Source organism: Somniosus microcephalus, chromosome 1 (genome assembly GCF_052327205.1).
Source record: "Somniosus microcephalus isolate GS21.2 chromosome 1, FLI_Smic_1.0, whole genome shotgun sequence".
Lineage (NCBI taxonomy): Eukaryota > Metazoa > Chordata > Chondrichthyes > Squaliformes > Somniosidae > Somniosus > Somniosus microcephalus.
This window is the reverse complement of record NC_140987.1, coordinates 13,327,237-13,349,871: the sequence shown is the minus strand read 5'-3', so window position 1 is coordinate 13,349,871 and position 22,635 is coordinate 13,327,237. Positions and strand designations below refer to the sequence as shown.

At 45.7% G+C, this 22,635-nt stretch overlaps 1 protein-coding gene across 4 annotated transcripts in view; it reads left to right on the top strand.

Annotated features, from left to right (window-relative positions):
- lifra (LIF receptor subunit alpha a) overlaps positions 1 to 22,635 on the top strand; it is a 229,468-nt gene that overhangs the window by 99,336 nt on the left and 107,497 nt on the right. For 2 of the 4 annotated variants that reach the window (XM_085967341.1, XM_085967430.1), the window contains one exon: positions 20,324 to 20,469. In XM_085967341.1, coding sequence (XP_085823467.1) covers positions 20,388 to 20,469 — 82 coding nt within the window. In that variant the 5' untranslated portion in view covers positions 20,324 to 20,387. Of the gene's footprint in view, positions 1 to 980; positions 1,134 to 19,176; positions 19,367 to 20,323; positions 20,470 to 22,635 lie in introns of those variants that run through there. The other 2 variants (XM_085967272.1, XM_085967515.1) reach the window with 2 other exon arrangements.

Genomic DNA, 22,635 nt, shown 5'->3' with positions numbered 1-22,635 from the left:
CAATCAGGTCCCCCCTCAGCCTTCTTTGCTCCAAGGAAAACAACCCCAGCCTGTTTAGTCTTTCTTCATAGCTGAGGCGCTCCATCCCAGGTAACATCCTGGTGAATCTTCTCTGCACCCTCTCCAAAGCAATCACATCCTTCCTATAGTGAGGCGACCAGAACTGCACACAGTACTCCAGCTGTGGCCTCACCAGCGTTTTGTACAGCTCCATCATAACCTCCCTGCTCTTATATTCTATGCCTCGGCTAATGAAGGCAAGTATCCCATATGCCTTTTTAACCACCTACTTGTTCTGCTGTACACCGAGGACCCTCTGTACTTCCTAGGGTCGTACCACTCATTGTGTATTCCCTTGCCTTATTTGTCCGTCCAAAATGCATCACCTCGCACTTTTCAGGGTTAAATTCCATTTGCCACTTTTCTGCCCATCTGACCAACCTGTCTATATCGTCCTGTAGCCTGAGGCTTTCCTCCTTGCAATTTACCACCCCACCAATTTTCGTGTCATCTGCAAACTTACTGATCATCCCTTTTACATTCTCATCCAAATCATTTATGTAGATCACAAACAACAAGGGACCCAGCACCGATCCCTTGGTGTTAGGGGGATTAAATACGTGGGGTTACGGGGATCGGGTGGGATATGTGTCGGTGCAGGCTCGATGGGCCGAAATGGCCTCTATCTGCACTGTGGGGTTTCTGTGATTCTGTGATTTTAAATTGAACTTCCTCTTCAATGCGTTTGGATGTTTTCTCCCTTCAACTTTCTAGAAACTTTCACATAACCACATTGAGACTCTGTAGCGCTAAAGGTTATTTATTTTTAAATGGTACATATATTTTTGCAATCGCATTTGGATTTTGTTGCAACTACTTGCGGCCAGTTCCCATCTGCTCATACTTGGGGGCGGGGCCGGGAGCGGAGGGAAGGGAATTTAAAATCCTGCCCATCAATTTGCTGTGCTCCGATTGAGCAGATTAATAACTTCTACGCAACAGGGGAAAAAGTAAGTGTACACGGTGTCGTAGCTCTGGCCCTTTTCAATCGGAATGGCCCACCGAAGAATTTGTTCTTAAACCCTGCGAACTGAGGGGTTTGGAATAAACGCGTGGAATCACCGGGAATGAAGGTTTGTACTCTAGGAAACCTCGGTTTTTGTACGTGTCTGTGTCCGTGTCCGTGTCCCAGCAAGCCTCATACGGAGGGTGACTGGATGACCGAGGCGTCTTGTCCACTGGTGCATCCACCCACGGCCGCTACAGGAACCGCAAGTTTCGCACTGGTTGCCGTGCCGGCTGATCAGTCAGTCACCAATATCTCTGGTGTGGTTTTTCTCATTTTCTGCACAACTCGTACAGCATTTGCTTTCAAAGTGAGAGGCACCGGCACTCAGGGTGTCGCGACATTGTACTCTTATCATGTGTCGTGCCTTTACGTTGTACCTGGTGCTGGTGCTGAATGTACTACAGCAGTGCGGTAGAAGTAGCAAGATTAAAGACGAGCAATTGTGTCTTCATTGACCAAAAAAACCCCCATCTGTTACTATTTGTTTTTTTTAAACATAGTGGAGTCAAGTTGTCCCTTTCCAATCGTGGAATTCATTTAAAGTGATTGCAGACTGCTCAGTCTTTACATTGCAGTTTTGTACTTAATGTTAATGGTTTGTCGCTTGTGTTGGAGTTAGAAGGAACAGCTCTCCAATGCGGGGTCCAAACGGGTGAATTTAAACCAGCAAACTACTGGTTATGATGTATTATTTTAAAGGGCTGTTGCACTATCTGGAGGCTTTGTGACCGGCAGTGTTCTTAGGATCCCCTTGGAATGAGTGACCATAACATGGTTGAATTCCATATTCAATTAGAGGGTGAGAAGGTTGGATCTCAAACAAGCGTGCTAAGCTTGAATAAAGGAGACTATGAAGGTATGAGAGCGGAATTGAGTAGAGTGGATTGGGAAAATAGATTAAAGGGTAAGACGATACATGATCAGTGGTGTACATTTAAGGAGTTATTTTACAACTTCCAAAAAATATATATTCCACTGAGAAGAAAAGGGTGTAAAAGAAAAGACAGCCATCAGTGGCTAAGTAAAGAAATTAAGGATAGTATTCGACTAAAAACAAGGGCATATAAGGTAGCCAAATCTAGTGGGAGGATAGAGGATTGGGAAGTCTTTAAAAGACAGCAAAAAATAACAAAAAGATTGATTAAGAAAGGGAAGATAGATTATGAAAGTAAATTAGCAAAAAATATAAAAACAGATAGTAAGAGTTTTTATAGTTATATAAAAAGAAAAAAGGTGGCTAAAGTAAATGTTGGTCCCTTAGAGGATGAGACCGGGAAATTAATGGTGGGAAATATGGAGATGGCAAAAACACTGAATATTTTGTATCAGTCTTTACAGTTGAAGACACTAAGAATATCCCAACACTGGACAAACAGGCGGCTATAGGGGGGGGGGAGCTAAACACGATCAAAATCACTAAGGAAGTGGTACTCGGTAAAATAATGGGACTCAAGGCGGATAAATCACCTGGACCTGATGGCTTACATCCTAGGGTCTTGCGGGAAGTGGCGGTAGGGATTGTGGATGCATTAGTAATAATTTTCCAAAACTCCCTGGACTCCGCAAAGGTCCCGGCAGACTGGAAAACTGCTAATGTAACACCCTTATTTAAAAAGGGCAGTAGACAGAAGGCTGGAAACTATAGACCGGTTAGCCTAACATCTGTGGTAGGTAAAATTTTGGAGTCCATTATTAAGGAGACAGTAACAGGACATTTGGATAATCATAATTTAATAGGACAAAGTCAGCATGGTTTTATGAAGGGGAAGTCATGTTTGACAAATTTGCTGGAGTTCTTTGAGGAAGTAACATATAGGGTGGATAAAGGGGAACCAGTGGACGTAGTGTATTTAGACTTCCAAAAGGCATTTGACAAGGTGCCACGCAAAAGATTATTGCTTAAGATAAAAAATCACGGCAGAGAGTTGGGATAAATGGTTCATTCTCAGACTGGCAATCAGTAACTAGTGGTGTTCCGCAGGGGTCAGTGCTGGGTCCCCAACTCTTTACAATCTATATTAACGATTTGGAGGAGGGGACCGAGTGTAACATATCAAAGTTTGCAGATGATACTAAGATGGGAGGGAAAGTAGTGAGTGAGGAGGACATAAAAAACCTGCAAGGGGACATAGACAGGCTAAGTAAGTGGGCAGAGATTTGGCAGATGGAATACAATACTGGAAAGTGTGAGGTTATGCACTTTGGCAGGAAAAATCGTAGGGCAAGTTATTATCTTAATGGCAAGAAACTGGAAAGTACTGAAGTACAAAGGGATCTGGGGGTCCTGGTGCACGAAACTCAAAAGGTTAGTATGCAGGTGCAGCAAGTGATTAAGAAGGCCAATGGAATGTTGGCTTTCATTGCTAGGGGGATAGAATATAAAAATAGGGAGGTATTGCTTCAGTTGTACAAGGTATTGGTGAGACCGCACCTGGAATACTGCGTACAGTTTTGGTGTCCATACTTAAGAAAGGACATACTTGCTCTCGAGTCAGTACAAAGAAGGTTCACTCGGTTAATCCCGGGGATGAGGGGATGGACATATGAGGAGAGGTTGAGAAGAATGAGTTCAGAAGAATGAGAGGCGATCTTATTGAAACATATAAGATTGTGAAGGGGTTGGATCGGGTGGATGCGGGGAAGATGTTCCCGATGATGGGTGAAACTAGAACTAGGGGGCATAGTCTTAGAATAAGGGGCTGCTCTTTCAAAACTGAGATGAGGAGGAACTACTTCGCTCAGAGGGTGGTAGGTCCATGGAATATGCTGCCCCAAAAAGCTGTAGAAGCTACATCATTACATAAATTTAAAACAGAAATAGACAGTTCCTAGAAGTAAAGGGAATTAAGGGTTATGGGGAGCGGGCAGGAAATTGGATATGAGTCTAGGTTCGGAATGGTCATGGCCCTGTGGGTAGCGGAGCGGGCCCAGGGGCCGTGTAGCCTGATCCTGCTCCTATTTTGTGTGTCTAATTCTGTTAGATTCAGGAGATGGTTCTGTGATAGTGGATTGGCGGTTAGGATCAGATCAGCCATGATCTTATTGAATGGCGGAGCAGGCTCGAGGGGCCGATTGGCCTACTCCTGCTCCTATTTCTTAAGCCAAGCACTCCTACCTTAGCAAGCTGCGCGCACACAGTTGGGAGATTCTGCTAAACAAAAGTGGCGACGGGAATTTGATGAGTGGGAATTCGGTGCAGAGGGGGGAAGGAGATGCTAAGTAATTTAAACCATGGGGTAACAGTAAATATGTTGTTTATTGTTAATGTGATCTGATTGGCAAAGGAACCAAAGGGGGACATGAGGAAAAACTTTTTAATGCAATGAGTGGTTAGGATTTGGAATGCACGAGGGCGGTGGAAACAGATTCAGTCGTAGCTTTCAGAAGGGAATTGGATAAATACTTGAAGGAAAACAAAGTGCAGGGTTATGGGGAAAGAGCGGGGAGTGGGACTAACTGGATTGCTCTTCGAAAGAGCCGGCGCAGACTCGATGGGCAGAATATAAATAATCAGAGTAATTAATTAAATCTAAGGGAATAAAATTTTAATTAAGTACAGGATACCAACATTGAAGGGATATGAATTGCATGAAATAAAAATCTGGTATAGATAAATAACTGAATAATAAGTAGTGTAACTAAACTAAACTAAAATGTGTATATATAACATAAGTAAGTTAGAGTTTTAGTCTGGTAACTCTAGGATACTCCATGTGTCCTGGATAACCACCTGTGCAGGAAGTGCCTCCAGTTGCTCAAACTCAGAGTTTGAGGTTGAGGAGTGGCTGTAGTCACTGCAGGGCTTACTGGGGCTGAGAATTCAGGAGCGCACGCTCCAAGAGGTGGTCACCCCACAGCTAGAGAGAGCTTAGGAGGATAGTAAATCGGTGGCCATCCAGCAGGGTAGGAAGAGGCAGGCAGTGCAGAAATCGTCTGGGATTGTGGCGCTCACATAACCGGCTTTCAGTGTTGAATAGCGGTGAGGGTGATGAATCCTGGGGGAGTGCAGTTTAGGGCACATCTCCAGCACCATGGGGCAAATAACTGCACAGGGGGAACAGCAAAATGTAACTATACAGTGGTCCTAGGGGATTCTATAGTCAGGGGGATAGATAGACATTTCTGCAACCGCTGAAGTGAGTCCTGCATGGTGTGTTGCCTCCCTGGTGCCAGGATAAAGGACATTACTGAGAGGGTGCAGAACATTTTGAGGGGGGGGTGGTGGGGGAAAGAAGGGGAACTGCCAGAAGTTGTGGTCCACGTGAGAACCAATGACACAGGAAGGAAAAGGGTTGAGGTCCTGCAGTCAGAGTTTCAGGAGCTCAGGAGGAAATTAAAAAGAAGGACCTCAAAGGTAGTAATCTCTGGATCCTTCCAGTGCTACGCACTAGTGATTATAGGAATAGTAAGATAAAACAGGTTAACGTGTGGCTGGAGAAATGGTGCAGGAGGGAGGACTTCAGATTCCTGGGGCGTTGGGACCAGTTATATAGCGGGCAGGACCTGTTCAAGGTGGACGGGTTGCACCTCAACAGAGCTGGGACCAGTGTCCTTGCGGGGAGGTTAACTAGTGCTGTGGGGAGGGTTTAAACTCATTTGGCAGGGAGATGGGCACCAGGATGAAACATTAAAGAGGAGAAACAAGATGCACAGAGGACTGGGAGAGGCGAGTAGTTCAGAAATAGGAGGGATCAGACAGCGGACAAATGTGAGACAGTCTAAGGTGGGTTTGGCGTGCATGCACGTCGCGTGGTAAATAAGGTTGACGAACTGCCGGTCCAAGTCGCCATATGGAACTGTGATACAGTGCCAATACCAGAGACCTGGCTCAAAGAAGTGATGCATTGGGAATTTAATATTCCTGGCTACAAGGTATTCAGGAATATAGGGAAGGAAAAAGGAAGGGTGGTGGGGTGGCAGTATTGATCAAAAAAACTATTCTAGCACTGGAAAGGGATGATGTAATTGCGTGTTCAAAGACAGAGTCTATTTGGTTAGAATTAAGGAACAATAGAGGCACTATTATGCTGCTGGGTGTATGCTATAGGCCACTAAATAGTGGGAAGGACATAGAGGAGCAAATTTGTAGGCAAATTACAGAAAGATGCAATAACTACAGAGAAGTGATAATGGGGTCTTCAATTATCATAATATAGACTGGGATAGTAACAGTGTAAAGAGCAAAGTGGGGGAGGAATTCCTGAAATGTATTTAAGAGAACTTTCTTAATCAGTGTGTTTCCAGCCCAATGAAGAAGGAAGCAGTGTTGGATGTAGTTCTGGCGCATGAAGTGGGGCAAGTGGCGCATTCTTCACTGGGGCAACATTTGGGGAACAGTGAGCATAATATCATCAGGTTTAGACTGATTATGGAAAAGGACGAGGAACAAACAAGCGTAAAAATACTTAACTGGAGGAGGGCTAACTTCAGTGGGTTGAGAAGGGATCTGGCCCAGGTGGATTGGAATCAAGGATTGGTAGGCAAAACAGTACATGAGCAATGGGAGGCCTTCACAGAGGAGATGGTTTGGGTACAGAATAGACACATTCCCATGAGTGGTAAAGGAACGGCATCTAAAGCTCGAGCTCCCTGGATGACAAAAGATATATAGATTAAAATGAGACAGAAAAAGGAGTCTTATAACAAATGTAAGGTTGATAATACAGTAGAGAACCAAGCTGAATATAGAAAGTACAGAGGATATCTAAAAAAGGGAATCAGAGGGGAGAGTATGAGAATAGATTAGCAGATAACACAAAAGTATTTTATAAACACAAATAGTAAAAGGGTAGTCAAAGGAAGGGTGGGGCTGATTCGAGACTAAAAAAGAGATGATCTTGTAGAGGCAGAGGGCATGACTGAGGTACTAAATGAGAACTTTGCACCTGTCTTCACTAGAGCAGAGGATGCTGCCACTAACAGTAAAGCAGGAGGTAGTAGCGATATTGGATAGGATAAAAATAGACAACAAGGAAGCACTTAAAAGGTTAACAGTCCTCAAAATGGAAAAGTCACCCGGTCCGGATGGTAGAGCACAGAAGGTTAAGGGGAGATTTGATAGAGGTGTTCAAAATCATGAACCGTTCTGATTGAGTAATTAAGGAGAAAGTGTTTTCAGTGCAGTTTCGGTAACCAGAGGGCAGAGATTTAAGGTGATTGGTAAAAGAACCAGGGGTGACACGAGGAAAAAGTTGTGATCTGGAATGCAAGGGTGGTGGAAGCAGATTCAGTAGTAACTTTCAAAAGGGAATTGAACAAATACTTGAAGGGAAAAAAATTGACCAGGCTATGGGGAAAGAACAGGGGAGTGGGACTAATTGGATATCTCTACCAAAGACTCAGCGCAGGCACGATGGGCCGACTGGCTTCTTTCTGTGCTGTATCATTCTATGACACGAGACTGTTGGTTAGTGCTTTTCACGGAAAAATTGGACAGAATCGTATAATGCAATCCCTCGACCTTGGAATCCCATCGAATGGAAAGGGAGCTGTGACTTCTTCAGTCATGAATGGCCTTGACCATTTTCGTCCTGAGTTTTTCAAATGTATGTAGCTTTTTTTAGGTTTAACAGTCTTTTTTTTAACCACCATAACGGACAGTAATAAAGGGCACTTTTATTTTTGGAGATGCAGTGAAGTATCCCCCCACCAATGTTCCCTCTAAATTGTCTTGGTTGTGCACGACCTGTTTATTTCAATATGTGGTCCTTTGAAATTCCTGCGCCTACGCAGTATTTCAAATGGAAAAGCTTGTGAGCGGCCTGCACGGTACCTCGCAGAGTACTGAGCGGCCTGCACGGTACCTCGCAGAGTACTGAGCGGCCTGCACGGTATCTCGCAGAGTACTGAGGGGCCGCGCACGCGCGGAGCTTAGAGGGAACATTGCTCACTACCCCTTCCAGTTTTCTCCGCTTCTGTAGTGGGGAGGTGCTGACTCTGGCTGTTTTTTTTTGTCATCATCATTAGTTGGTCCCAGTTGTGCTGCTCCTACTTTTACCCCAGTTGAGTTCAACTAAATCATTTAACAGGGCTGTCCTGACCATCTGGGAGAGCTGTCCCTTAAAGTTTCTGCAGGGGGCGAAGGCATGTTCTGTTTAGGAGGCCCGCCGAGGCATCTTTTGATAGAGCTGTCACTGAACAATTCTTAGTACATCAGTGATTGACTTTCATTGTACTGTTTCCAAACATAATGACAAACTGGGACATTTTGTTGATTTGATGGTGATGATGGGAGAGCTTCCTTCTATCTTTCTCTTCTCCCCTTCCCCAGAAAAGCAAGTAGATTCCAAATTAGGTGCAAAAATCTACCAAGAGCTGAAGAGTGCATGCCAGTGGACATTGGATACGGATATTATTGGGCTCCACTATGATGCTCCCACAGTCGAATAGTCCGCCCACATTTGCTGTCTAGGCACATGCTTGAAGAATGGCGCCAGCCATGGTGGACCAGAGGATGACTGGCGCTCATGCAGCTGTAGTCCAGCATGAGTTAGCACCTTCAAGTAAACTTGACGTAGCGAGAATTTGTTTTCAGGATAATCTGATCCCTTGGATTGCTTCAATTTCTACATACGATAAGAACATAAGAAATTGGAGCAGGAGTCGGCCATTCAGCTCTTCGAGCCTGCTCCGCCATTCAATAAGATCATGGCTGATCTTCGACCTCAACTCCACCTTCCCGCCCGATCTCCATATCCCTTGATTCCCCTAGAGTCCAAAAATCTATCGCTCTCTGTCTTGAATACTCAACGACTGAGCCTCCACAGCCCTCTGGGGCAGAGAATTCCAAAGATTCACCACCCTCTGAGTGAAGACATTTCTCCTCATCTCAGTCCTAAATGGCTGATCCCTTATTCTGAGACTGTGACCCCTGGTTCTAGATTCACAGCATCCACCTCTTGAGCCCTGCAAGAATTTTCTATATTTCAATGAGATCACCTCTCGCTCTTCTACAATCTAGGGAATATAGGCCCAGTGTCCTCAATCTCTCCTCATAGGACAATCCCACCATCTCTGGAATCAGTCAGAAAAACTGCATTCAGATTCACAAACAGCCATGGTGGGATTTGAGCTCTCGTTTTTTGGATTACTAATCCAGTAACATAACCGCACCAGCACCGCCCCCTCTACATTCAACCTGGGGTTATAAAATTCAGTAGGAATGTATTGCATGAAAACAAGAGTTTTTAGTGAGATAACCCAGTGAGAGGATCAGCTCCATGTGGTGTGACAGATAAAGCGACCTTTCACACGCTTATATATGTAAATAAAACTAATCCCTCTGCTTCTGTTTGTCGCAGATCAAACTTGTGTTCCTTCCAGAGCTGTGCCAACTAAAGCACAGTATATCAATGTCACCAACAATTTTATCAATTTAAAGACAATTCTGTTAGATACCCTTCCCTTTAAATATGGGAAGTAATGTCATTTGCAGTGAGTAGAGTTTGTGGAGGTTAGTTTCCTGTATTTGAGGAAATCTAAGACATACGCTGTGACTCAGCTGTGTCTGGAGGTTCTTCCCACAATCATGCAGATGGTTTTGCATTGTTCCTATTGGTTATAGTTGTAAAATGATAGACGTATAAATCCTTCCGTGTACTCTAAGGGATTCTTGTGAAAATTATAATTACAAGTATCCATGGAATGTGATATGCTGAATTAAAATGCTTATAGTTCAGTCGCTCCCCTGATAGAAAGAAAGACTTGCATTTATATAGCGCCTTTCACGACTACCAAATGTCCAAAAGCGCTTTACAGCCAATGAAGTACTTTTTGAAGTGTGGCCAATGTTGCAGTGTAGAAAATGCAGCAGCCAATTTGCGCACAGCAAGCTCCCACAAACAGCATTGTGATAATAACCAGATAATTTGTTTTTGTGATGTTGATTGAGGGATAAATATTGGCCCCAGGACACCAGCTCTTCTTTGAAATAGTGCCATGGGATCTTCTACGTCCACCTGAGAGAGCAGATGGGGCCTCGGTTTAATGTCTCATCCGAAAGACGGCACCTCTGACAGTGCAGTTCTCCCTCAGTACTGCACTGGAGTGTCAGCCTAGATTTAATGTGCTCAAGTCTCTGGAGTGGGTCTTGAACCCACGACCTTCTGACTCAGGCGAAGGTGCTACCAATTGAGCCACTGACTGACACTGGCTGATAGCTTTGTGCGAAAAGGCATAGTGCCTAGCATTGTGCTTTCATAGGGACATAGGAACAGGAGTAGGCCATTCAGCCCCTCGAGCCTATTCTGCCTCAATGAGATCATGGCTGATCTGTACGTTAACTCCATCCACCTACTAGATGGTGAATTATTCCAGTAACTCCCTTGATAGCTTCATGCAGATCAGAAGGTTCCAGATTCAATTCCATGAGCTTGCAGATCTTGAATGGATTATCCTCTGTGCCCCTGGACCAAGGAGTGCAAAACATCTGGGTTCCTGATCCGGATTAGCCCCACCTCCAGAGCATTCTCTGACTGGAGAGATTTTATGCCACTTGGCTGTGCCCAGCGGCCCATTCTGATGACTGCAGTTTGCCCCTTTCAGCCCTGTTTGCTTTTTTGGCGTGATGCAATATTTACATCTTCCACAAATGGCAATTGATGCTAGATCAATGTTAATTTTAAATTTGAGATTGATAGATTTTTGTTAACCAAAGGTATTAAGGGATATGGGGCAAAAGCGGGTATATGGAGTTAGGTCGCAGTTCAGCCATGATCTCATTGAATGGCGGAACAGACTTGAGGGGCTGAATGGCCTCCTCCTGTTCCTATGTTCCTACATACACTCCAACCATCGGCGTTTCTGCAGTACCACCCAACGATCCTGCTTACCAATGGGAGTTAGCAGCTTAATGGCGTCTGGTAGTTCTCAACAAAAACCTCCCAAGAATACCATAAAAATCTGTTTGTGCACATGCGTGGAGTTCAAACTCTTGTGGTTGTGCTCCAAGGTCCAACCATTGTGTGGAGGTTGCACATTAATGCGCATGTGAGGAAGTTGCAGTAGCACATGGGTCCCACCCTGGCTTGCCACGGCTTATGGTGAGGTGTAAGAAAATAGGATTTTTTTTTTCTGGAGTAGAAAATGTACTCTACGAGGTGTAGCTTGTTCTGAACTTGAAGCAATGCGATTATCAGTTAAACGGTGTTCTTTTCAATCTCGCAAAGATTCAGTGCAAGCTCGAGCAGGAGTGGGAGTTCCAAGGAAAATCCATTACCCCTTGATTTCCTTGTATTCTGGTTTTGCAGAATGCTTACTCATAGCTTTTTTTCCTCCATAATGTGAAGTGCGTTGAGACATCTTCCTGCACTCAAGCACTACAAAAATACAAGTTACGTTATGTTCTTTACATCAGTTATTTTCATTGAAATAGATATAAATAATTTTTTTTTGGATTCATTCATAGGATGTGGGCGTCGCTGGCAAGGCCAGCATTTATTGCCCATCCCTAATTTTCCTTGAAGGTGGTGGTGAGCTGCCTTCTTGAACCGCTGCAGTCTGTGTGGTGAAGGCACTCCCACAGTGCTGTTACGGAGGGAGTTCCAGGATTTTGACCCAACCACGATGAAGGAACGGTGATATATTTCCAAATCAGGATGGTGTGTGACTTGGAGGGGAACTTGGAGGTGGTGGTGTTCCCATGCGCCTGCTGCCCTTGTCCTTCTGGGTGGTAGAGGTCACTGGTTTGGGAGGTGCTGTCGAAGAAGCCTTGGCGAGTTGCTGCAGTGCATCTTGTAGATGGTACACACTGCAGCCACGGTATGCCGGTGGTGGAGGGAGTGAATGTTTAAGGTGGTGGATGGGGTGCCAATCAAGCGGGCTGCTTTGTCCTGGATGGTGTCGAGCTTCTTGAGTGTTGTTGGAGCTGCACTCATCCAGGCAAGTGGAGAGTATTCCATCACACTCCTGACTTATCCTTGTAGATGGTGGAAAGGCTTTGGGGAGTCAGGAGATGAGACTCTTGCCGCAGAATACCCAGCCTCTTGTTAAGTCTGTGTTTTCCAGTTATGATTAATATGAATCACTGCACACAGACCACAAGAATAACTTTTAACAGGTCTTTACTAGTCGAAGGTCAGGGCTGAACTAAAAGATACAAGACGCTATACAGGCTTATATACCCGAGTGGTCACTACTGGTATTACAGTACACAGGGGCTCTTAAAGGTACATACACTACAATTCCTCCCCTTTTAGATAATTAGTACATAACATTTTAAGTAATCATTAATTAACATGTTTACAAGAACAATAATCTACACATTTGCTGCAGTTAATCAATTATAAGTCAGTCTCTCTGGAGGCTTCCTGACTCGGTCCGGATAGCGCCTCGGTGGTGTAGTAGTTTTTGGTGGTGTAGTAGGTTCTTTTGGCAAGGTCGATTCGGCTTGAATGCCAGTGTCGGGTTCATCTGGTTCCAGTATCACCGGATCGGAGGTAGATACTATGGTTATCTCTGCTTCATCATTAGGCGTATAGAGTTGTGGTGTAGGTTGTCCCTTTTCGGATGACTCTATGATCTGGTCAGCATGGCGCCTTATTATGCTTTCACCAATGTCCACGGTATACATCAGCGGTCCTAGTCGTGTGCAAATAGTTCCAGGCTGCCATTTCTCGGTACGGTAGTCCCGGGCCAAAACTTGTTGACCTATCTGGAAGGTTCTAGTTGGCCTTTCATTCATGCCTTGAAATTGCCGGTTCTCTACGTCCCTTCTGATGTTTGGCTTGATCAAATCCAGCCGGCATCTTAGTCTTCTATTGAAAAACATCATGGCGGGAGTTTGGTTTGTAACCACATGTGTTGCATTCCTGTACGCAAACAAGAAGTTATCTACCTTATGTTGTAGATTTATGTCTTCATTACCCATGGCCTTTATGGCCTTCTTGAAGGTCTGGACAAACCTTTCAGCTAATCCATTGGTGGCGGGATGGTATGGGGCGGACGTGTAGTGCTTAACCCCATTGTTTTTTTAAGAACTTCCTGAATTCTTCGGACACAAATTGCGGTCCATTATCAGAACAGATCTGTTCCGGCAGCCCATTCCTGGCAAATATGGTCCTTAATACTGTGATGGTTTTTCCCGTGGTGGTGGAGGACATCTTTATTACCTCCGGCCACTTGGAGTGTGCATCCACCGCGATTAAGAACATTGAGTCCATAAATGGACCAGCAAAGTCGATATGTACCCTTTGCCATGGAGATGAGGGCCATGGAGATGAGGGCCACTCCCATGGATGTAGAGGGGCTTGTGGTGGGGCGTTTTGGACCTTCTGGCATCCTAGACAGCTCTTGGTCATTTCTTCGATGTCTCCATCGATACCTGGCCACCACACAAACGCTCTGGCTAAGTTCTTCATTTTCACTCCACCCAGATGCCCCTCGTGAAGCTCCTTTAGCACTCTATCCTTGAGTTTGGGTGGAATCACCACTCTGGATCCACACATCAAGGTTCCTCGGCACACTGACAGCTGTTCTCTTCTTTGCGAGAATGCTGGCAACAGTGGTTCGCCATGTGCTGGCCATCCCTTCACCGTTAAATTATAGACTCGTGAGAGAGTCGGGTCATTTCTCGTTTCCTTTTCAATGGTAGAATTTGTTACTGGTAGACATTCCACTATGGTTGAGTGGAACATCTCCACTGGGTCCACTGTAGGCGCCTCTTCTACCGTTGGCAACGGTAGGCGCGATAAACCGTCAGCATTCCCATGCTGTTTTGATCCTTTGTATTCTATGTCATATTGGTGTGCCCCTAGGAAAAGGGACCACCTCTGTAGCCTTTGCGCTGTCATAATGGGAACGCCCTTTTTAGGGTTGAATATGGATACCAACGGCTGGTGGTCTGTCAGCAGTGTAAACTTCTGGCCCTGCAGGTAATGATTAAACTTCTTTACTCCACACACAAGGCTGAGAGCCTCCCTATCTATCTGAGCATAGTTGCGCTCAGCGGAGGTCAATGATCTGGATGCAAATGCGACTGGCCTTTCCAAGCCATTTGGCAACTTGTGTGAGAGTACTGCTCCAATACCATAAGGAGAAGCATCACAAGCTAAACGAATAGGTAGCGTTGGGTTGAAGTGAGCCAACACTTCCTCTGAGGTGATCAATGCCTTGCTTTTGCGAAAGGCCTTCTTACAGTCCTCGCTCCACTTCCATGGTACTTCTTTCTGCAAAAGAGCATTCAGCGGGTGCAGCACCGTGGATAGATTTGGCAGAAACTTATGGTAATAGTTAATCAACCCTAGGAACGACCTCAACTGGGATACATTTTCCGGAGCGGGAGCCTTCACAACAGCTTCGATCTTGTCAGGTGACTTGTGCAGCCCCTCCTGGTCAATGACATGACCACAGTACGAGATCCGTTTCTGAAAGAACTCACATTTCTGGCGATTAACTCGAAGTCCATATTCCTTCAATCTGGTGAGCACCAGTTTCAAATTTGCAAGGTGTTCCTCATCGTCATCTCCTGTAATCAGGATATCGTCCAAGTAACATTGAGTGCTTGGAATTCCCTGTAATACCTGCTCCATGGCCCTCTGCCAAATTGCTGGAGCCGAAGCCACTCCAAAAACCAGTCTATTATATCAATACAAGCCTCTGTGCGTGTTGATTGTGAGATACTGGCGTGACTCTTCCTCAACTTCCATCTGTAAGTACGCTTGCGCCAGGTCTATCTTGGTGAAGTGTTTCCCGCCAGACAATGAAGCAAAGATATCCTCAATCCGCGGAAGCGGATATTGCACCGTGTGAAGCACCGGATTAACCGTGATCTTGAAGTCTCCACAGATGCGGACCTTCCCCGGTTCCCCTGGCTTGTTACTCGATGAACGCTTCATGACGGGAACAATGGGCGTGGCCCACTCACTCCAGTCCACCTTAGACAGTACTCCTGAACGTTCTAGCCCTTCCAGCTCAGCTTCCACAGCAGGTTGTATCGCATAAGGTACCGGTCTGGCTTTGAAAAATTTTGGGTTTGCATGTTCTGCAATCTTGATTTTTGCCTTAATTCCTCTCAGTGTTCCCAGTCCCTGTTGGAACACCTCTTTAGCCTCATCCAATATTCTGGACAATCGTTCAGGTTTGACATCTTTTTTCCCGGAATCTACCGTTATTGCTTTTAGGGAGTGCCAGTCCATATTTATTTTCCTGATCCACTCCCGTCCCAGAAGTGGTGGACCTCCCTCAGGTAGTACATATAAGTCCATTCCTTGGTGTTCTTTGCCCTTGTGTATCACCTTGACTTTTATCTTTCCGATGGGGTATACTCTTTGCCCCGTGTATGTCTGCAATACTATCTCCGTATCCCGTAGGGGAATATGTGTGAATAACCTTTTGTAACCTTGCTTATTCATGACCGTCAACGCCGATCCGGTGTCCAATTCCATCTTCACTTGGACTCCTGCTATCTGCAGTGTGACCCAGATAGTTTGTAGGTCAGCTTCCTTACTCACATTGTGAATTCTCAGACTACCCAGTTCCTTGCTGTTGGAGTCTGAATCCGAATTCTGTTCATCCGAACTCTTCTCAGCCACCTTATGTATCTTTCTGCACTTTTCCTGCGGTGACTTTTTGTTGCTGGTCTTCTTTCCTGACCGGCATACTTTAGCTATGTGACCAAGCTTGCCACATTTTCTACATTCCTGGTTTTTAAACCAGCGTTGGTTCTGATCGTGTGTTGTCTTTCCACAACGATAACATTTCGCTGTACCCAAAGCCATTTGATCTACGCTGAGTACCGCTGCCTTCAGCTGCATTTCCGCAGTGCCTCTCGCTGCGGCTTCGTGCGATGCTGCAATAGTGACAGCCTTATCAAGTGTAAGATCATTCTCTTCAAGCAGCCGCTTTTGTGTTCCTTCTTTCGACAATCCACACACGAATTTGTCTCAGTGCCTCTGTCAGTCTTTCCCCAAACTGACAGTATTTCGCTAGCTTACGCAGTTCAATTAAATACTCCGCGTTGCTTTCCTCTTTCAGTTGCGTTCTCGCATAAAATTTAAATAGTTCCGCTAACATCAGCGGTGTGGGGTTCAAATGATTTCTCAGGACAGCAACAATATTAGCAAAAGCCTGATCCGCCGGTTTAGCTGGTGATAGAAGATGCTTCAATAGCCCGTATGTCTTCGCACCCATTGAGTTTAGTAAGGTTAGTGCTTTATCTTCATCGGATATTTTATTTGCCTTACAATAAATCTCTATGCGTTCTACATACGTGGCCCAATCTTCAACATCGGGATCGAAATCGTTGATGTTACCACGCTTAGGCATCCTCGCAATCATCTTGAGAAACAAAAAGAAATTTTTCTTTAATTTTTTTAAATGGCGGTTTCCCGCGCTTGTCTTCTTCCCCCGCCTACGAAAATGGCGGCTTCCCGCGTTTGCCTTTCTCCCCCGCTGGCTGTAATGGCGATTGCCGTATTGCTGCGTTCGTCCTCCCCAGCGGTTCTCAAATCGTGCCTCCCAGCCCCTCTTGCAGTCCAGTCCTTTCCCCCGGCTGCGGCTGAGTTCTCCGCGGGTTTTTTTTATTTTTTTTATTTTCTCCCGCGCCTTGCGCTGTCCCAGTCACTGCGCCTCGCGGCCTCAGTAGCTGCCCGGCCTTTTTCACCGGTCGCGGTTGAGCTCTCTCTCGACGCTGTTGCGTCTCCCAGCCCGCTTGCAGCCCGGTCTTTTACACCGGCTGCATTTGCATTCACCGCGGCTCCCGTGCCTTACGCTGCCCCAGTCTCGGCGCCCCTGGGTCCGGCTCTTTTCCCCGGCCGTGGTCGAGTTCTCCGCCCTTATATCCTCCGTTTTTCCCTCCCCTACTTCACAGCCAACGTGGCCGACTTGCTGCTCGTCGCTGATCGGCTTACCCACCACCGTGATAGAAGGGATGATCACTGCCTGTTGCTGATGGAAGGCTTCGTGTCAGGATTCTTCCTTGCTCTTCAGACCCGAGTCTTTTCTCAGCAGGATGATGAGGGCGGATGCCTCTTCTCGACGCCCGTTAAACTGCCTTGGATATGTCTCTGCCGCAGGGTAAGATCGTACTCGTCGCCACTGTTAAGTCTGTGTGTTCCAGTTATGATTAATATGAATCACTGCACACAGACCACAAGAATAACTTTTAACAGGTCTTTACTAGTCGAAGGTCAGGGCTGAACTAAAAGATACAAGACGCTATACAGGCTTATATACCAGAGTGGTCACTACCGGTATTACAGTACACAGGGGCTCTTAAAGGTACATACACTACACCTCTGACCTGCTTTTATGATATGAGTAAACCTACAGCTCATTATTTATTACATTGTCACCTCATCCAGCTGTGGTAAATGCATAGTTATGCTCATAGTTTTAATATTTAAAATATCTAGAACCCTTTCAGAATAAATTATTTTTGGCTTCAAATGTTGAATCACAGTGCACTCAAATTTAACTGTCATCCTTGGGCAATTTAAATAAGTTATGAAGAGATGCTGACAATGCAGGTTGGAAGGAGTAGGCTCAGTGGGCTAACCGGTCTTTCCCCAATCCACAATTTGTGTCTTATGATCATTGAGAGGTGCTTGGGGAAGAGTGTCCAGCAGTGATTTCCCCCTCTCCTCCCTAGCAATTGATGAAATTACTGGCATGTTACAAGTGCTACGCCAACCCTGAGCTGTGAGCTCCAACAATGGCCGTGTGGGTAAAGGCATCACCTAGTACAGGCCTGCAGGTCCCAGATTCAATGTCATGGTTGGTGTTGAGTTACTTGATCTCAGCCAGGCAGCAATTGAGAAGCTGCAATTGGTTTTGGCCCCCCTCGGCCAGAGAGGGGAGAGGAAAATCCCAGCCACAGTTCCTGCTTCTGATCACTCACTGTCCAGTGACGTGTGTCTGTGTGTGTGACCATTTCCAACTGTATGCTCTTCACAGTTGAATACCCTGCCAAGAAGGACTGTCTATTCACTTGGGTAAGGTACCTTTTGGCTAAAGACCTCACCCAGTGAAGCACAAAACGAAGCCATTTGGATGTCGTACAAGATTTTGGTGCCCATGGAGTTGTACCCCAGCAAGACTCTGTGCCTTCAGGACCTCATTACACCCCATCTCGTCATAAATTAATGAGTGAAGTGCTTTGATGCATTATGTTTGAAGTGCAGCGACTGTGGTTATGTAGGCACACATAGCTACAGAAGCATTTCCACCATTTTCTGTTATTTCTAATTTCACTGGTTCCTCTTTGCATCTGTGTTCTTAATTGACAGACCCTGGAGATAACTGAACTACAGAGCAAATGCTATGATCCTTTGCTATCGCAATATTTCTGTCCACATGGGAGGAATGACTTTCATTGATCCTAATCTTATCGCAAATTAGTTGTGTTTTGGAAATTGAATATTTTGAACCACAAAACCGTAGCGCTTTGAAATATCAAAGGGTAGCAATGTCAGAGTGACCTATTTGTATCTTACCTATATGATAAATTTATGTATGTCATGTACTCCTTATTTGGGCGTTGCCGTTCTGTGGTAAACAGTCATGCTTGCAGCTACACAATTCTACCCCATGATGGGGTTTTGTGTGCTCCAGACGATGCAGACCCGCCTGTCTAAACCTACAGCTTGACGACTGTACTCTGAGGGATATTTGTTTTAACCTGACTTTCCGTGAGCAATGCCACAAGTTTCGCTACGTTAAAGGCGCGATATAAATGCAAGTTGTTGTCGTTTTATTCGTTCCTGGGATGTGGGCGTCGCTGACGAGGCCAGCATTTATTGCCCATTCCTAATTGCCCTCGAGAAGGTGGTGGTGAGCCGCCGCCTTGAACCGCTGCAGTCCTTCGACTTTGTAGCGGGTTTGGTACAGCTGAGTGGCTTGCCAGGCCATTACATCGGGCAGTTAAGAGTCAACCACATTGCTGTGGGTCTGGAGTCACAGATATAGGCCAGACCGGGTAAGGACTGAAAACGTGCGGGCGCATGTTTGTCGATGGCACGTGTGGACAGGATTGGGCTCAGCTGTAATGCCCACTCCTGTGATTCAATAGCTCACCAAAACTCGCCGTCCAGGCTCCTGTCAAAAACTGCAACTTTGGGCGAGGGGCCGATACTGGATGGCTGCCGGCAGCTGGAGCTTACCCTGTCAGAAGGAGGCGGTGAAATTCTCCAGCAATAAAGCTGACTGTGAATATGCCTGCCTTTTCGCTCAGGCTAAGAACTTGTTCTGCCGTATTGAGGATCTCCCCTTCCAGCCAACTCGGAACATCTCGCCACTTCTGAGGCCGAATCGAGTGCGATGCACTTGAGTCATAAAAGGAGAGTGGGCAGAGTCTAATTGAATGTCAGTAAAGTAGCTCTTCGCGCTTTTGTGGTCTGTGCAATATTATTTCAAGGCTCCAACGAAAGCACTGATTTACAGGTCAAGCAATCATTGCATTTTGACAGTAAATTGAATTGGAGATGTTGACTTCTGGTCCCAGCGGATCACTAATTCTCATTTGCTGTTGACAATTCTGTGAAATGCAGTCTCCAAAGCTGTTGTGATGGGTTATTCAGTGTCCGCTTGGATTACTGTCAGCGAAATTTAGTTTTCTGCTTTATTTCAGTCTTGCATTGTGTTTTCGTTTTTTTTACCAACTGGAGAAATAACGTTAAACTATTTGCAAGAGCTTCTTCTGACGGCTCAATTGATGATCGAACCGTGTCGCGGAGCCTTTCGAGTCTGTGCGGAGTTAGCTGATCTCGGCCCGGACAGCAGTCGCCTCAGCACCTCTGAGGTAGGGAGCGGGCGATTGGCTGGGCTTATTGCTCCTGTTTGCTATTCAGCGCCCCCCTCCATGTGAAACTCCAAGAGCGGGTATTAGGGGAGGAAAGAATTGGGCTCGCCTGTGATTACCCACATGATTGAATTGCCCCTCCCCGCTATTGGGGCTCACACATGATGATTAGCCATTTAGGTGTGAGGTACTGGAATTGTACCCCAAAAGTCAGAGCCGGCAGACTTGCCAATGAGAAACGGATCTTCACAACAACTTTCAGAGCACTGCATTGATCTTGCAGTAAACATTGCTGTGCACAGGATACAGTGTTAGCCAGAATGTAAGTGTTATCAGTGCGTTACAGCACTGTTTACAGCCTGTAGGTCTGAGGCATCCGGCATGAGCTCGACTTGTTCCTGCAGGGCGTACTCAATTAGTACAAAAGGACAAAATCCTAAGTGTCACATACTGGAGTGCTCTGCGTGCGTCTGGCTTTTATTCTGCCGTTGAATCTAACCGAGGCATTGCCCTTGTTGCAGGGAAGCTGAACTCTCTGGTGGATGACTCTGCTCGTTTTCTGTGGATCCAATCGAGGCTGTCAGAATGAAGCCGTGGGTGGCACTTGAGTTCGTGGTTTTAGTCCTCTTGTTACCTGGTTCTTGCCTGGCTGTTGCCCAGAATGCAGGTGAGTTCACACCCACTTCTGATACTCTGCCTTTCTAAACACCCATTGTTCTGCTTGGGGCTTGTACAGTTTTAACCATCTCTTTACCCGACACCTGTTTAATAAAATGTTACTAATTTCCTTACGGTTGTTTTTTTTTGGCTAACCGAGTTCTGCGGTTTTCCTGGTTGGTGATATTGAGAGGTACCTTGTTCCCCTGCCGCCTCCCCCACCATCGTTACTCTGTAATTCACCATTCGGAGGTTCGTAAGAGCAAACCAAATGACTCGCCTTTGCTTGAGATTTCACAACTATGACATGAAACTATTTGTACGTCAGGTTATTACTGTGATAGTGTTAAAGAGCATCCTTTTCCTGCTTCCTTTACATTAAAGGAGTGGCTCTGCTGGCAAGAGCACAGCACTGGCATATAAACAACTGGATAATCCTACTGTCGGAAGTTGTGAAACCGTTCTGGAGCTGGGGTGTTAACTCCCAGCAACGGCAAATCGCAGCGCGAAGAAACTCTGGGTGGGGGGCTGGAAGGAGAGAGGAATTTGAGAGGTGAGAGGGCTAGAACGTAAGGTGCTTGAAGGAGAAGGTACCAGAGGGGTAGTGTGAGAGACCGAGGTGAGATGCGGTGATAAGTCCGTACATAATCGCCTTCCAGATCAGTTGTTAATCTTTGTTATTCTGAATGATTGCCGTTATCCCTATCCTGTCTTCTTTTATTAAAACCAGGGACTCTCCTTATTCTGATATAACATGCCCTGTCTGCCTACTCATTCCTTTAAGTAATCCCTCTAATTGCTGATGCAATGTTCCCATTGTCTCTGTGAGCTGACCTAAATATCTTCTCGAATTGTGCTTGGTAAAAGTGTACAGGTTTTCTATGCACTGTATGATAAAACTCTGCATTGATTCAATTGTATAATTCAGATGACAAAAGATACAGAAGGAAAAATGTAACAGCGTGGGAATAATTTCTAATCATAAATAGTAGTAAAATGCTTCATGTTTTTGCGTCAGAGTTCGTTCAGGGGTCCTTCATAGACATGATTTGCATCCTTTCCTGCGCCTCCCATTTTAAAGTATTCATTACATTATTGTCCGTTTTTCGTTCAAGTCCACGCTGTCGTCACAGGCGTGCTGGGAATCATCCATCATGCCCTCATGTCTGTACAGAAAAATGGAAAGTTCTTGCACTCCATTGTTCTTTAAGCGCATCTGCATACGCAATCCCCATTTGACAATGTTTTGCCATCCGAGGTGTCAGTAGTACTGTTTCCTACTGTCTTTTCATAGCCTTTCTTTATAGAAACTTCTTTACCCAGAGAGTGGTGAGAATGTGGAACTCGCTACCACAGGGGGTGGTTGAAGCGAATAGTATAGATACATTTAAGGGGAGGCTGGACAAGCATACGAGGGTGAAGGGAACAGAGGGTTATGCTGATAGATTTAGATGAGGAAAGACGGGAGGAGGCTCGAGTGGAGCATAAATGCCGGCATGGACTGGTTGGGCCGAATGGCCTGTTTCTGTGCCGTATATCCTGTGTAATCGTATGAATGCCACATCCAGATATGCCTGCAGGGCTTGACCAGAGATGACACTAGAACCAACAGGTCTCCACTCGTTACATTGTGAACGCTGCTCATTCTTAATACCTGCACCCACTGCTGGGCTTAGAAGTATCACAATTGTGCAAAACAGAACAACGCCTTTGGTGTTGCTAGGAGCCCGTGATGAATTTAGTCAAGAATACCTTTACATACTGTTGATCACTAAGGGATATTTATTAAACCCGTGCCCTCTACCACCTTGAAGGACAAGGGCAGCAGGCACATGGGAACAACACCACCTCCAAGTTTCCATCCAGGTCACACACCATCCTGTCTTGGAAATATTTTGCCGTTCCTTCATTGTCGTTGGGTCAAAATCCTGGAACTCCCTACCTAACAGCACTATGGGAGTACCTTCACCACACGGATTGCAGTGGTTCAAGAAGGCGGCTCACCACCACCTTTTCAAGGACAATTAGGGATGGGCAATAAGTGCTGGCCTTGCCAGCGACGCCCATATGCACCGAATGAATAAAAAAATAAAATTAGGGCCTGACTTGCCATTGTCTAATAATATGATGGGCTGTTTGAATGAGTTCACGACACAGGACTGTAGGAACTAGAAAA